The sequence below is a fragment of the Schistocerca serialis genome, chromosome 2 (genome assembly GCF_023864345.2).
Source record: "Schistocerca serialis cubense isolate TAMUIC-IGC-003099 chromosome 2, iqSchSeri2.2, whole genome shotgun sequence".
NCBI classification, from domain to species: domain Eukaryota; kingdom Metazoa; phylum Arthropoda; class Insecta; order Orthoptera; family Acrididae; genus Schistocerca; species Schistocerca serialis.
In genome coordinates, this window is record NC_064639.1 from 246,746,906 (window position 1) to 246,764,516 (window position 17,611).

Here is a 17,611-nt window from a genome sequence, read left to right on the forward strand (position 1 = left end):
GGGTTTTTAGGAAGGATTCCTCTAGATGGCCCACGAATAGGTTAGCATAGGATGGTGCCATGCAGGTACCCATAGCTGTACCGCAGATTTGTTTGTAGGTAATGCCTTCAAAGGAGAAGTAATTGTGGGTGAGGATATAGTTGGTCATGGAGACTAGGAAGGAAGTTTTTAGTTTGGAATCCATAGGGCATCTGGTAAAATAGTGTTCCATAGCAGCAAGGCCATGGGCATTAGGAATGTTAGTGTACAGGGAGGTGGCACCAATAGTGACGAGCAGGGGATTGTGTGTGTAAAGGGAGAGGTACTGTGGAGAGTCGGTTGAGGAAATGGTTGGTATCTTTTATATCGGAGGGTAGGTTCTGGGTAATAGACTGAAGGTGTTGGTCTACGAGAGCAGAGATTCTCTCAGTGGGGTTACAGTAACCGGCCACAATGGGGCATCCTGGATGGTTGGGTTTATGGACTTTAGGAAGCATGTAGAAGGTGGGAGTGCAGGGAGTGGTATGGGTAAGTAGAGAGATGGACTCTGGGGAGAGGTTCTGGGATGGGCCGAAGGATTTGAGTAGTGACTGGAGATCCTGCTGGATTGCTGGAATGGGATCACTGTGGCATGGTTAGTAGGTGGAAGCATCTGACAGCTGATGGAGTCTTTCTGCCATGTAAGCCTTGCAGTTCAAAACTACGGTGGTGGTGCCTTTGTCTGCATGTAGGATTATAAGATCGGGATCAGTTTTTAGTGGTGGACTGCAGTTCATTCTGCGGATGTAAGGTTAGTATGCATGTTGAGGGATTTGGGGAATGATGGTGAGCCAAGGTTCGAGGAAAAAAAATTCCCGAAAGTTAATAGGGGGTGGTTTGGAGGCAGTGGGGGTGGATCACGGTTGGATGGAGGAGTGAACTGAGTTAAGCAAGGTTCAATGTTGGTCTTTGGTTGAGTCTGATTGGTCGGGTTGGTGGCAAAAAAGTGTTTCCACTGTAGGGACCGGGAGAAGGAGAGAAGGTCTTTAACTAGTCCTGGATGGTTGAATTTTGGAGTGGGGCAAAAGGTGAGGCACATTCCTCCAGAACCTCAAATACTTCTCCCCCATTTGCTTCACCTGGTACTACTCAACCCAACAAGCCACCTTCCTAGATGTTGACCTCCGCCTCATAGATGGCTACATCAGTACCTCCGTCCATATCAAACCTACTAACCACCAGCAGTACCTCCACTTAGACAGCTGCCACCCGTTTCATACCAAGAAGTCCCTTCCGTACAGCCTAGCCACCCTTGATCGTCGCATCTGCAGTGATGAGCAGTCCCTCTCTAAATATACTGAGGGTCTCACTGAAGCCTTCAATGACTGTAATTATCCTCCCATCCTTGTACAAAAACAAATCTCCTGTGTCTTATCTTTCCATTCTCACACCACCTCCCAAAGTCCCACAGAGCAGCATTCCCCTCGTAACTCAGTACCATCCGGGACTGGAGCAACTGAATTACATTCTCCGCCAGCGTTTTGATTACCTTTCGCCGTGCCCTGAAATGAGAAATGTCCTACCCACTATCCTTCCCACCCCTCCTACAGTGGTATTCCACCATCCACCGAACCTACACAATACACTCACCCATCCTTACACAACCCCTGCTCCCAATCCGTTACCTCGTGGCTCGTACCCCTGTAATTGACCTATATGCAAGACCTGTCCCATACATCCTCCTACCACCACCTATTCCAGTCCGGTCACTAACATTACATATCACATCAAAGGCAGGGCTACCTGTGAAACCAGTCACATGATCTACAAGCTAAGCTGCAACCACTGTGCTGCATTCTATGTAGGCATGACAACCAACAAGCTGTCTGTCCACATGAACGGCCACCAACAAACTGTAGCCAAAAAACAAGTGGATCACCCTGTAGCTGAACACGCTGCCAAACATGATACCCCTCATCTCGATGACTGCTTCACGGCCTGTGCCATATGGATCCTTCCCATCAACACCAGCTTTACTGAATTGCGCAGGTGGGAACTTCCGGTGCAATACATCCTACGTTCCCATAACCCTCCTGGCCTCAACCTTCGTTAGTCACTGTCCTCACCCACCCAGCCCCCTCCTTGTTCCCATTCCAGCACTACACAGCCGTCGTTTCACCGCCACACCCAGTCTTTTAATTTCTTTTTATTTCTCACCTTTCCGATACTTACCCCTCCCCCTTCTCTCCTACCATCCGTCTAAACTGCAACACTCCACTGTCCGCCACTCCCACCATACTATCCCTCCCCCTCCCCACCCCAGCCTCCTCCTTACCCCCACTCAGTCACCCCTCCCATCATGCACTGGTGCTGCTGCTCGCAGTGTAGTTTCAGTTCTCAGACTGCAGATGTGTGTGCAAGTTGCGCTTGCGTGAGTGTGTGTGTGTGTGTGTGTGTGTGTGTGTGTACTGCAGACAAAGGCCTTAATGGCCGAAAGCTATGATTGTATGAATCTTTTTATCGTGCCTATCGCAGCTCAGCATCTCCGCTGTGTGGTGAGTAGCAACTTGCCTTCTCTCGTATTGTTACATTCCGTCCTGGATTTTCCATTGTTTGTCTCTTTCTGTTCAGAATGACATGTTATTTTTAGAAGAAAAAAATTAATTCTCAGTACTTGTCCTTGTTGATCTTGTCCATTTGCAGATTCTAAATAAAAACTTTTTTCCAGATTGATACTAATATTGCAAAAAAGGAAGAAGAACTAGAAAAAAAACAGCAGATACTGAAGGAGCTAACCTCTGAAGTTCAAAGTGTTATTGCAGAACTAGAAGACTACAAAAAACTGTACGTAACATTCCTATGTAACTATTGACTTAAAGGAAATCAGTTCATTAATTTTGTTATTGTTTATATTATTTACGTGTGGTGACAGTTGAATCTGTGTCCGACCAGAATTAAATTACAGATCTGTTTTTTCGTGAGCAGTTGTTTTAACCTATTATAAGATCAAGGCACACTTCTAGAACCAATTCGAACTTTCATTGTACCTTATGTTTCTTTCTTAAAATGTCAAACCCCTATCTGGAGGGTTTCTTATGATGTTTATGAAAATAGCATCTTCCAAAACAATTTTATTGGTGCAGCTGGACTATACTGTAGACACGGGGATTTAAATTTTAATGGAAATGCAAAGATATTTGCATGAAGGAAACAAAATGTTGTATTATGTGTTAGTGCTGATTAGAGTTAAGATAGTAATTGGAATTTTTGTTTCTACATTTGATTAGTATCATCATTTAAGAATATTACTGTACAAATTTATTAAAATTAAACCACATACATATTTCACTTCATAATCTACAAATTTCATTGAGATTGGACTGTGTATATAAATTGTAAGTAATAAGTTATAAGTAATCTTTCATTTGAGGTAAACTAGATCTTGTGCAGCTCTTGCATAATACACTGATTCCAAACAAGCAACTAGATGTTTGGATACAATAATAAAAAAACTATGTGTTTACATAACAAAAACATATAATTTTAAATTAAACAATGGAATCTCCCCTCTACCACCATCATTTCTAACCTGCACAGTTGGGAGCTCTTCTTGCAACACATTGTCTGCTCCTGTAAATATCCCGACCTCAACCTATGGTAACATATGATCCCCACACCTTTCACCCAATAGTTCCCATCTCCTCTGTTCTATAACCTCCTCCCCATTCTCGCCTCCCACCCTCTTTGTTTGCCATCCTCTGCGAACACACCTGCCCATCTTTCTCTGCTCATCTCCGTTTCCTCTCCGTTTTCTCCACCCCCGTGCCCCACAACCTTCTGACGCTGTGCCTGTTGGCAGTATGGTCCCTGCTCACTCTGTCAGACAGCACTCTTTTCTCCTCCCACCTGTACACTGTTGTCCCTTCCCCTCCCCTGCCCCCTCGAAAATTCTGCTTCCATTCCATGTGACAGTTGCATTCCGGTCCGAGCTGCCGGAGTTGGCAGTCATGTGTGCATGAGATGTGCTTGCTTTTGTGGGTTTCTCTTTCTTTTTCTGACAAAGACTGTTGCCAAAAATTTTTATGTAAATGTCTTTAATTGTGTGTGTCTGTAATTTAATGTGTCATATTTGTGGTAAGTAGCACTCTATCTTTTCCTACATCATTAATTTTAAATTATTAATAACTGTCTAATGGGTTTTTCATCAATCAATAATTTACCCTAGATCAAGGCAAACAATGATTTGAAGCAGCTGTTAAAACCTCTGAAAATTAAGTTACAGTTTTTAAGATTGCAATAAATTGTATGGTTAAGTGGGCTGGCCACTGTGGTCGAACGGTTCTAGGTGCTTCAGTCTGGAAGCATGTAACCACTACGGTCACAGGTTCGAATCCTGCCTCAGACATGGATGTGTGTGATGTCCTTAGGTTAGTTAGGTGTAAGTGGTTCTAAGTTCTAGGGGACTGATGACCTCAGATGTTAAGTCCCATAGTGCTCAGAGCCATTTGAACCATTTGTATGATTAAGTGCCAGATTACAAGTCCACAGTCTTATGATTCGTGTGTTACTTATTACTTCCTTCACCTCTTGCAGTGATGTTGTTGTGAAAAATGGCAAGTTGCACAATAGTTCAGAGTCCATCTTCAACTACAGGTTCCCTGCATCGTGCTGAATAAGTCAGGTCAAAGGTCAGGGGAAGGCAAGGGCACGCCACATGATAAGAAATCATGTCTAGTAAAGCATAATGGACACCGTAACCATACTATTTTTATTTTCATTATTTTTATGTATTTTCAGAGGTATCACTCATTAAATTCCAGTTCTGGAAGTGCAGGGATGCCTCAGTTACAAGCTAACTAAAAACCTGCTGACTAACAGTGCTTAAGCTCACACAGCTAGCTTATGATAGGGAGCAGTGGCCAGGCAATGCATGCGGGTATCAAGGCTGAACCACACATAAGTGTGGATTCCCTGTCGCATCAGTTATGTGCAAATTAATCCGTGATTCTGAATCAGTCACACAATAGGATACTTGTTGGCCACAAAACTTAGGCACATGGAAAGTTTGTTTTCATTTGATAAGAATACCAGCTTTGTGAGAGGTGGTGAATATATGGCTCTCAGGTCTGGTATCGCATCATGTTGTGCTAGTGCTGGACAGTGTCAGGTCAGGTGGCTGCTGCTAGTTACTGCTCACAATTAGCAACTACCTGTGTCCTCATTTTGGCGGTCTCCTTATGGATGCCTCCTCCACAGGTAATGCATTTGTTGCAGTGTTGTTTCCAGATGCATGATGTTACTATGTCCAGAGTCTCCTACCAGACGCCCAGCCATGGTGTTTTGCTCGTGCACTGGGTCACTGGTACTGCTGCCATGTGTCACCGAGGCTGGGAGAAAAACCTAAGTTGGTAGCTAGGCGGGTCCTCAGTGTGTTGTGATAGAGCTGTTAGAAATTTTGTTTTCCCCTGTGGATCTAACGGCTGCAAATGGAAGGTTTTTGGCTGTACCTAGTTGGAAAGTAGCACAACTCCTTATCACACAGCCCCAGGTCAAAACTGAAGATACAATCTCTGCTTTCTTGTACATCACACTGTGTCCTGTGCTAAGGCAACGCTCTGCTATTGCAGATTTATCCAGTTCATGCAGGTGTGTAAGATAATGATGTTCATCACATCAGTCTTGCACCATGTGAATGTTTGGTCAGGATTCTGACATGGTATTTTGTATACATCTGATAGGCTGCCAGCTTTGGACATGATGCATGCATGGTCTATGGACAAGAGTGTGCAATGCACTGATGCATTGTGTAGGGTGGCAACAACTTGTAGCTTCCAAATATAATGTATATATGCAGGCTGAAGTGATTAATAAAAATTTGTACCACAATCTGGATTCGAGCACAGGTCTCCTGGTCACCAGAAAGATTTGCTAACTACGTCACTCTGGCACAGAGGCTTTGCACAACTGCACAGACTACCCTAGCAAGCCTCCACCCTCAATCCAAATTCCCATTCTCACCTCAGCCCACTTTCCTCTAAACTCAAACAACATTGCGGAGGCTCTCCAACTGTATTCCAATAGCACTGGCCTTGGTACAGATTTTCTTTTGTCGCTTCGGCCTGCACATATACATCATAGATGTTTGAGACTTGAAAAGGTTTCTTTAACCGTAGAGTTTCATTCCAAATATAAATTGGTACACATGATCATGTGATATGTATTGCAAGATCCTCCAAATTAGTGCAATGACAACTGTTGGTGAGGCTGTGATATCCATTGGTTGAGCATATTTGTCCATAGACACCTACCCTTGTGGGTGGGTGATGCAAATGGAAGTTGGGTTTCTTCCATTTACTTTTCGTAATAACTGCAATGAATTCATGATCTGTGTGTCACACTTTTTACTGCCTGTCTTCTGGGAGTCTGGTGCTTTGTGAGGTTGATGTCAGGTTATGAGCTGCCATCTGGTCTTCCACAAAGTAGGTTATCTACCATGATGTAGCTTATTCAGTTTTGAGTGTATTTTCAGACTCACAGCATTCTTGTCAGGTAGGCTGTTATGGGTCTCTCTTAAGATTTGCGTATGTGAAGTTTCTCCTTATAAATTGCTTGATGTATGATGCAATGGGTACAATCTTTATGGTGAATAGTCTCATAGCTGTTCTTACAGATAGTATACTTTGTTTCTTTACCTTAAAACTAGTCATCACTCTTACTACTATCTTTGATATGCTTCAAAAAGGTATGGCATGTCACCTGCGGTGTGATTCCTACATATTTATAGGTTTTTACTATTTTGTGTTCTTGTCCCCCACCGGTGAATTTGTGATTGTTTGCCAGGGTGTCGCCTATGCTGAATTTCATTGCTTTTGTCTTATCCTTATTTCTGATAAGGTCATTTTTGGGAACCATTTCTTCAGTTTGTTAATGGGTTCTTGCAGGGGCTCTCTTCTCTCTGATAGTAAGATCATATCGGTATACAGCCACATTTTCACTATTTCTGATTATATCCTTTGGATCATGGCCTGGGTAGGTACGTTGAACATAGTGGGACTTAAAGGGTATCCCTGTAATGCTCCATTTGTTTGCTAGATTCCTTAGTGCTGTAATAATCCATCATGCATTCCTGTGGTTTGCTCGGAGGATGCTTACTATAAATTTAAGGATCTGACTTTCTGCACATAGTATTTGGTGTAGCTTTTTGAATACTGTAGTCCTGTTTACCCTGTCGAGTATTTCTTTAGAGTCTACAAAGATTCTGTATGCATGATCTTTAGCTTTAGAGAGGGCTTCATGTGTGAATTGGAGAACATGTCACACTGCTTGTGTAGTTGACCTTCTAGGAGTGAAGCCATGCCGTTCCTATAGTATCATAGCCATGATGTTGTCATGGAGCTTTTCAAGTATGATGTTCATTATCTTGAGCAATGCTCATTCCAAAGTGACCCCACTATAGGAATTTGGTGCATTCTACAGTCCTCTTCCTTTGTAGATCACTGTAACTGCAGATTCTCACCATATTTTGGGGATGTCCATGATTTCTAGACCCTGGTTGTATAGGGCTGCCCATAGCTTCACAATGTGTAGTGTTGCTCCTTTCATTAGCTCATACCAGATATTGTCTGAGTCACTTGCCTTATGGGATTTGCTTTTTTAAGTTGCCTTCAGCCTTTATATTTTGTTGTTCTTTCATTTGCAGTTTAGGGAATGCTTCCATTGATGTGTAATTTGAGCTGCTCTTCTGGAATACATTTATGAAAGTGGTTTTCCATGGAGGTGCTTGAGGTCGTCTTTGTTCTCTGTGGTTCTAGGGTTTTTTAGGGTTTACTTCTTCTTTCTGAAGTAATTCTTCTTCATTGATATGGATGTGTGGCTGTTGTTTTGTTTCAGGAGTGAGTTACACTTTGTTCTTTATGCATATTTTTAAACTCATTCAAGATTTCCAGGATCACGCGTTTTCTAATGTAGCATTCACTGTTTGGTTTGCTTGACCTCTTCATTGGTTGAGGGGCTGCTGACTAATCAGGAATTCAATTAGGTTCCACAGTGCATTAATAATGTTGCCTCTTTCTATTGTGCATAGTATTTCTTCAGCAGATACGTTCAGCACTGGTACGTTGGGGATGATTTTTCTTGGAGCTCATCAATGTTCATTTTGTTTCTTACTCTTTATTATCATGATCTGAAATTTTATCCATACTGGTTGGTGTTCCATTATGAGTGTGCGTGGACAATCTGTTGCAATTGTTAAGCTTTGGAGCTTTATCTATTTTCTGCAGCAAATATAATAGTTGTGGCACTAGAGCCGTTGTGAAGCGTAGGTTTTATTCTGAGTTTTGTTGATGAGTGTTAGGCTTTACTCTTCCATGGGTTTTGTAAGAGCCTGTGTTTTGGTGTTCAGCCTGACTGTTTAGGCCTCTTGCCAGCAGGGTTAGGAATCTGGGTCAGTGTAGGCCAATGCAGTCATGATGATTTCTACCACTTCATCAGCTGAACATTGTGGTCTGATATAGATTCCTATTATTCGCAGGTTGTTTAACTGTGTTGTCTCAGTTTTTGTCTTCTCTCTTCGTGCTTTGTTGCCCTATGGATGAGTTGTAGTAATGTATCATTCCTCTTGATGGTCTTCTTTCTGTCTCAGCTTTTGTCAGTGCATGTATGGCATAGAAGCAGTTTATATTCTGGTGTTCTTGAAGAAAGGTTTCTCAGAAGATCAGAACATCACTGCTGAGCAGTTTTTCATCTGGTAAAATACTGAGGATTTTAAACCTTCTACATTCCATAGCATGATTTCAAAATAATTCTTTTTAATAGTGCCAACTGTGAAAAAGAAATTACTTGTTATGGCCACACTCCTATATCAGGTTTCTGGAATTGTGTGAAATAGATTCTCAAATTAGAATTTATATTGACTGTCTGTGAACTAGGTAACACAAAAGACCAAAAGTCCAGAATGGAATAAGAACAATATGCAAAACACATCAAATAAAGGAAAGGCAGCCACTCACCTATACTTGACTGATGTGTGGCGCATAGAAAAACGCAACAGAAAACTATTTGTACTGGCTTTTGAGCTCTTGTTCTTTCTCTTGTAGAAGTACACATATTCACACATGCAAGGGTTCCAGCACTTTGCATCTCTCTCTCTCTCTCTCTCTCTCTCTCTCTCTCTCTCTCTCTCTCTCTCTCTCTCTCTCTCTCTCTGTGTGTGTGTGTGTGTGTGTGTGTGTGTGTGTGTGTGTGTGTGTGTGTGTGTGGGTCTGGGTGTGTGTACATGCCCACAAATTTTCTACTGAATCTTTAATATTTCAGCAGTCTTTTTCATTGTGCATCTCTCCAACTCAATGCCTTCTCTACGTGGTGAGCACCAGTCTCTCTTTTCCATATTGTTGTTGGCACAAACGACTGATTTTCGTGACAAACTGAAATTGTAGTTGAAAGTAATGCCCAGTCATTTGTTTTTTTACTGTATTGTTTTCCGATTTATTGATAAAACAGTGACATTTACTTCCTAAAAGCTACTCCCCCCCCCCACCCCCCCCACCCCCACCCCCAACCCTCTTATAAAACCGGTGTGAATGTGCAGTGATTTGACAGTAAACGAAATATTAAACAACCAAAACTTAATAGATTCGGAAATGTTCAAATATTTTTGTACTATGGGTTGTTGAATCATCCCTTATTGAATATTGTTCTGTTGCATAAGTTCATTAGTTTGAATGATGCATGAAATCAGATTTCTTTTTCTTGCTCTATTCTGACTTCAAATGATCCTTTTACATGGAAATACTACAGCAAAATGTCTAGTGATAACTATATTTTATGCTATAGTGACATGTCTGGTAACACTTTAATGTATTTACCTCATATAATTACCAAAGCACCACCTTCAGTATAGCCTAGTATGTCTTTTAGATTCTCTTTTTGCATGCCCAAGAAAGGTATATCAATGTATTTTTGTTATTATTGGTTAATTAATTAAAAATATTCTTCATTTATTTATTATTATTAATAAATATTCTTTATGTGTACTTTCATTTCAATTATTGTTTTAGTTATAGGTTTTAGGTGGTTTAGCTTAGTTCCTTATTTCCTTTTATCTTTAGTCTCCTGAAAACCTGGAAAATATAAATAAATCATTTTAAATATCACAGGGGAGCAAGAGATGTATTCCACAATGGCAATCTCACGGAAATTCCTCTTCGTTATCTGCTCCACGTGAAATCTCAAAAACCTTTACTCGCTACACAGATCGTTCGGCACAACTGTGTGCTATGTTGTTTGGTGAGTCTGGATGATAGGTACAACAATTTAGCAAGTTAAAAATCAAACAATGGAAAATCCAGGATGGAATGTAACAATACCAGAGAAGAAAAGTTTCTACTCACCATATAGCGGAGATGCTGAGTTGTGATAGGCACAACAAAAAGATTGACACAATTATAGCTTTCGGCCATTAAGGCCTTTGTCAGCAGCGCGCACACACATGCACACGCACGCGCGCGCACACACACACACACACACACACACACACACACACACACACACACATACACACACGCATGCGCGCATGTAAATGCAACTTGCACACACGTCTGCAGTCTCAGAGAACTGAAACCACACTGTGAGCATGATGGGAGTGGCGACTGGGTGGGGATAAGGAGAAGGCCGGGGCAGGGAGAGGAAGGGATAGTATGATGGGTGTGGCAGACATTGAATTATTGCAGTTTAGAGAGTGGGGGGAAGGGAGGGAGGGGGGGGGAGAGAGAGAGAGAGAGAGAGAAGGTGCGAAGGGGGCAGGGGGTATGTATTGGAAAGGAGAGAAATAAAAAAAATTAAAAGACGGGGTGTGGTGGTGAAATGACAGCTGTCTAGTGCTGGAATGGGAACAGGGAGGGGCTGGATGGGTGAGGACTGTGACTAACGAAGGTTGAGGCCAGGAGGGTTACAGGAACGTAGGATGTATTGTAGGTAAAGTTCCCACCTGCGCAATTCAGAAAAGCTGGTGTTGGTGGGAAGCATCCATATGGCACAGGCTGTGAAGCAGTCATTGAAATGAAGGATATCGTGTTTGGCAGCGTGTTCAGCAACAGGGTATTCCACTTGTTTCTTGACCACAAGTTATTGGTGGCCATTCATGCGGACAGATAACTTGTGGGTTGTTATGCTTAAATAGAATGCAGCCCAGTGGTTGCAGCTTAGCTTGTAAATCACATGACTGGTTTCACAAGTAGCCCTGCCTTTGATGTGATAGGTGACATTAGTGACCGGACTCTAGTAGATGGTGGTAGGAGGACAGGTCTTGCATCTAGGTTAATTACAGGGGTATGGGCCATGAGGTAAGGGATTGGGAGTAGGGATTGTGTAAGGATGGGTGAGTGTATTGTGTAGGTTCGGTGGACGGCGGAATACCACAGTAGGAGGGGTGGGAAGGATAGTGGGTAGGACATTTCTCATTTCGGGGCACAGCGAGAGGGAATCGAAACCCTGGCAGAGAATGTAATTCAGTTGCTCCAGTCCCAGATGGTACTGAGTTAGGAGGGGAATGCTGCTCTGTGGCCGGACTGTGGGACTTTGGGACATGGTGGGAGACTGGAAAGATAAGGCATGGGAGATTTGTTTTTGTACAAGGATGGGAGGATAATCACAGTCAGTGAGGGCTTCAGTGAGACCCTTGGTATATTTTAAGAGGGACTGCTCATCACTGCAGATGCGACGACCACAGGTGGCTAGGCTGTACAGAAGGGACTTCTTGGTATGGAATGGGTGGCAGTTGTCAATGTGGAGGTATTGCTGATGCTTAGTAGGTTTGATATGGACGGAGGTACTGATGTAGCCGTCTATGAGGCGGAGGTCAACATCTAGGAAGGTGGCTTGTTGGGTTGAGTAGGACCAGGTGAAAGAAATGGGGGAAAAGTTCTTGAGGTTCTGGAGGAAAGTGAATAAGGTGTCATCACCTTCAATCCAGATAGCAAAGGCATGGCTACCTGTGAAACCAATCATGTGATTTACAAGCTAAGCTGCAACCACTGTGCTGCATTCTATGTAGGCACGACAACCAACAAGCTGTCTGTCCTCATGAATGGCCACCGACAAACTGTGGCCAAAAAAACAAGTGGACCACCCTGTTGCTGAACATGCTGCCAAACATGATATCCCTCATCTGAATGATTGCTTCATAGCCTGTGCCATAAGGATCCTTCTCACCAACACCAGCTTTTCTGAATTGCGCAGGTGGGAAGTTTCCCTGCAATACATCCTACGTTCCCGTAACCCTCCTCGCCTCAACCTTCATTAGTCATTGTCCTCGCCCAACCAGCCCCCTCCCTGTTTCCATTCCGGCACTACACAGCCGTCATTTCACCGCCACACCCAGTCTTTTAATTTCTTTTTATTTCTCTCCTTTCCGCTACTTACTCCCTCGCCCCGTCTGTACATTCTCTCCCACCCTCCATCTAAACTGCAATGCTTTTAACCCCCACTCCCCACCACCACCACCACCACTCCCATCATGCCATCATGCACTGGTGCTGCTGCTTGCAGTGTGGTTTCAGTTCTCTGAGATTGCAGACGTGTGTGCAAGTTGCGTTTGCGCGCGCGTGCGTGCGTGCGTGCGTGTGTGTGTGTGTGTGTGTGTGTCGACTTCTGATGACAAAGGCCTTAATGGCCGAAAGCTGTAATTGTGTGAATCTTTTTGTTGTGCCTATCGCGACTCAGCATCTCCGCTATATGGTGAATTTAGCAAGTTAAAGTTTATTAATTCGGAGATTATCTCTCATCAAATTATGACTGTGGAAAATGCAGGTTCGCACTGTTGCCCGAAACTTCACCTTTGAGCGATCTGCATCTTGTAATATCTGTACCATGATAATTAATTAATTTCTGTGTGGAAATATACACACCTTGAATACTTGGTGTTAGTTATTGAATTTTATTTTTGTGCCAAAATCTATTTGAACATTTACTATATACCGTAATGTAGTCTCACAACAGTAAAATCTCTCTACTCCTCTCACATGTCCGATCTCCCCATTTGCTTCACAAAAAGTCCTTAAAACAAAATCTTTTGTTCTGTAAGACACAGAGATGTGTTCTTAACTCAGAATGTCCTATTCTTGCAGTTGGTATATGCCGTTAACCACAATATCAATTCGTCGCACCCAAATTAGAACTTTTGCATACATTGTTACACCATATTGCCCCTCTTGGGCGTGAATTTTCTTTCCTCAGACAATTCAGGACCAAAATTACAATAGAAATTGACTCGACTGTTGTACTACAATATTACTGAGTGGAATATGCTTGTGGCGGTTGACAACTTTTGCCGCTTATGTAATCTGAGTAGCTTTCATAATCACTCGCTACTGATCATAAGCTTAAATAATTTGATATTAACTGTTTAAGTAACTCTGTAAGTAGCTAATGTGGCCATGGACTTCCGGTCAGAATACCCTTCCCATTTGGGCAAGGGTTGCTAAGGGAAACCATGGAAGACCTGGAACAAGGCTACTTTAACCTTATGTTCCCCCCAGTAATTTACAAAAATTATTTAAAGTTTCGACTGACAGATCTGAAAGTATCTTTATACATTGTGTTCTTGCATTGGTATAGTCAGGTATAAACAAATGCGAAGATATGTTGATACTGACGTCAGCACGATGTCTGGTGGAGGGTGCAGGGCAGGTGTGGGGAGAGATGTAGGATGACCTTGCTACCATGTGTGTGATTGAAGGGATGATTGGGAGCAGGGCCATTCACAGGGCAGTGATGTGTGAACATGTAACTTACCCGGAACAAATATCAATGCTAATCATTACTGATGGAAAAGCACTGTGCGAAATAGGTTAGTACATATACTCTACATTCTCAAGCAACTGGTCTGAATTCAGAGATTCGGGTAATCTTTCATCATATTTACCAATTTTTGTCTTTATATAGTAACTTATGAATATCAGAGTACCACATCTACACACTCACGTTGTCCATGGTAAACTCTGTTGGTAATTCCCTTTTGTGTTTTCACATACTATTTTAATGAAGCACAATAATCATTATCATATATGCTGCACTTGAATATATCTTTGGTCTTTGGCACACAGATAATAACTCTTCTCTCTCTTCACTAGTTCCTTTTTATGACACTGCACCAGCACGTGTTCATAACTTATTTTGCACCTGGCAACACACACTATTGGAAGTTCATTGTTGTTCACAGTATACATAACTAATCCCCACTTTCTTCAAAACCTAACTGTTACAGAATTCAATTACAAATTTATTTACTACCCCAAAATCTACATAAATTCAGCCCTGTCGGTTCTCTTAAACTGCTGTCATAACTCGTCACTTTAAATAATGTCAATTTAATTTCAAACACCCCACAACAATCACACACTCACTCAACCTGTTCCAGCATTTTCCTTCCCAATATCCTTGTTTGTAATCTATCTCAACCAAATTTCGCAAAAACTCCACCAAGTGAACTGACTTTTGTCTTTAAAATATTTTATCATCTGTAGTCATATGCCGCTGCCTTGAATATATGTAGTCATATGCTCTTGACACGAATATTCACATGTACCTAATACTAACATTTTCATAAAAAAACTGAAACAGATATGCACTAATAACTATAGTCTTTACTGAAATTAAGAAACATCATAATTAACTTTTCCTTAATACAACTAAATATCATGTTGCTGAAACAAAACATATATATTTACATAATTCATCTCTTATGCATTTCTATTGAATCATCATATGCGTATCTGAAATTATAAAAAAATGAACCAAAAAATTGCTTATATTATTCTTAATTAAAATAATTTTCTTTCAGGAATGAAACTTTTTTAAATCATCATTGTGCTACAATCCCTTTATATTTCTTGTTTCAGGATGTCCTACTAGATATGCTCCTGGATTTGGTATTCTAATTACCTCAATTGGTCCTCCCCAATGCAAAAGGATTGTCTTTGTAATATCCTCTTGTCAAAATCTATCTTTGTTTTTCTTGCAATTTCAGTGAGATTTATTAACACTGTTCTAATCTTATCTTGCCAGTGGGTTTCTTCTTGTGGTATCTTCAGAATCTTATCCGTTCATTCATTTCTTTCTATTCTGTCAAACATTAGTTCAGCTGGTGTAAAGTTTTGTGGTCATATGAGGCAAATTGTTCATGATTTCCTCAAAGGTATCAAGATATTCTATCCATCTTGTTTGTTTCGCATGGCAGTAGGTTTGCATGAATCTGTTTAATTCATGAAAAGCCCTCTCAATCACATTTGCGCCCAGATTATATGTGAAAGTCAAGATTTGTATTAAATTTGCTCTGGCCAATGCATGCCTACACCTATATCCGGTAAAATTTGTAGCATTGTCAGATAAAACCGCGTTCGGCTTCCCAGCGCACGGAATGTAGTCATTGAATAGATGATTCAGAATTGGTGCTGCTGTAGCAGTTTCCATTGGGTAGAATTTTACATATTTGGTACATATGTCCGAGAAAGCTACAATATATTTACAGCCTCCTCTAGCCCTCAGTAATGGTCAACATATATCGACCGATAAAATAGCTACTGGTTTTTCAGGAATGATCAGATGTAACAGGCCTTTACTGCCTCTGTTGCTCAGATTTTGTTTTCTGACATATTACGCATTTTCCGAGTACACTCCATACTTTGTTACCTAAGTCTGGGAAGTAACAGTACATTCTCAGTTCGTTTGCACATTTCACAACACCAAAATGTCCCCAAGTGTTGTGAGTATACGTTATTAACGTCTCCTCATATTCTTCAGGTATACACACACCAATTCTGATTCATATTGCTCTTCAATGAAATAGTACATCATTCACTACATGATAGTACTGGCTTATTTTATCTTCTTGTAGTCCCAGTGTTCTGCCCTCCCTCCCTCACTCCCCCCCCCCCCCCACCTCCCTCCATCCCTCCCCCCCCCCTTTCCCTCCGTCAGTCAGTCTGTCTGTCTGTCTTAAATATTTAAAAAAAAAAAAAAAAAACTGTATCTACTTACATTTCTCCTCCATGTGAATTATCCTTCATTAATGCTTCATTATCTCTGTACTTTCCAGTTTCTTCATGTTTATCAATCACACTGCATTGTTTATATGAATTTTGAACTTCCTGTTGCTTCTCTTTAAACCAGGGTATTCAATGCCTTATTATTTACCAACTTCTGTTTGTTTCTCTTTCTGTTTAGGCTGTTAGGAGAAACCATTAACATGAAACCTAATAAGTCACTTTTTAATTATAATGTTCCTGTATTCCATTACATTTACACAAGTAGAAGAGTTTTACATTCCTTTATGTACCTTTTACTTTCGACTTTGATCTGTTATATCTGCAGTGAGGCCAGAGGTGTATCAGTTTTACTCAGGTGTAAAAGAATAAGGAAGATAATTGCATTGGTTTATTTCATTTAATACTCTTCAATATAAATCAGCAGTATAAAGTGAAAATTCCACAAAATGAATTATGATGATTCACTTGATCAGTGTTGCTCTGCTCTGACAATACCCCATCTCAGTTATGAGAATTGCCGCAGGGTTTAGCGTCTTGTATTTCTTTCAGTATTGTCTTTGTGCATGTGTGCCTGTGTATGTATCTAATCACAAAATCTCCATAGAAAATCACAATAATTAAAATGTTTGCCAGTCAATAACCAAAATATGAAATTAATACTTTTTTACTATTTTTCTTAGTATTGTGCATGGTTTTCTTGTTCCCTTATAGATTATGTTGTGGGCTTGTAGCATTCATTGGGATGATACTAACCTTCTCTATGTAAATTAAATAAATAAAAATGCACACAGGGAAATTCTGTGCAGCAGGGTTGGGATAACAACATTATCTGCTCTCAGTTTTATGTTTGACTTTATATTTGTTTTCTTTTCTAATTTATGCAAATTAATGTTACACTATCAGTTTTCTATGTAAAGGTGGTATGTTGATTTTAAACACATTTATTTATTACAGGTATGCAACTGTAGTTTCTGAAGGTGAACAGAAAATAAAAGAGAAGGAGGAAGAATTGGAGTGGATGAAAGAGAACTTATTAGAAGTTAAGAAAGACTTCATAGTAAGTGTACAACAAAATGCTTATTATTATTTTTGTACATTATGGTTTCTGTCTTCAAAAACTGGCATCAAAATATTACTTAATTTTCTCTGTCTGGATATGTATAATTCAACTTTTCTACCATGTATTCTTTTTTCCCATCAGGAAAAATCTGGATGGACTGATATCAAACTCTGAAGTCCTGTGACGGCAGATCGGGACAGTTCTGCAATCAAATCTAAATTTGTGACTTTGTGTTTCATTGCCATTTTATATGTGATCAAAGATTGTGACAGACGCACTATCTGTGATGTTTACAACTATTAAAGTTACAGATATTTTACTATGTGTAAATGAAGCTAAGCATGTGATTTTGTATTTCAATTACGCTTTACTGTGAGCTATCTTGTAAGATGGGTGTTTGAGTAGCCAAGTGTATGTCTTAACTTTGAAAATACGGGGTGATTATAATTAAGGTTAAACTTTCAAACCACTGTAGAAATAACACCACTGGTCAGAATGACATCAAATTGCAACAGAATATTATCAGAGAAGGGGGAAAACGTATGGCAGAAGA

General features: G+C 40.8%; 1 protein-coding gene across 1 annotated transcript in view; it reads left to right on the forward strand.

The window, feature by feature from the left end:
• LOC126456992 (kinetochore protein NDC80 homolog) overlaps positions 1 to 17,392 on the forward strand; it is a 165,046-nt gene extending 147,654 nt beyond the window's left edge. Inside the window, exons 13-15 of the mRNA XM_050092955.1 lie at positions 2,687 to 2,802; positions 16,953 to 17,055; positions 17,200 to 17,392. Coding sequence (XP_049948912.1) covers positions 2,687 to 2,802; positions 16,953 to 17,055; positions 17,200 to 17,232 — 252 coding nt within the window. The 3' untranslated portion in view covers positions 17,233 to 17,392. The remainder of the gene's footprint in view (positions 1 to 2,686; positions 2,803 to 16,952; positions 17,056 to 17,199) is intronic.
• Positions 17,393 to 17,611: the final 219 nt, after the last annotated feature.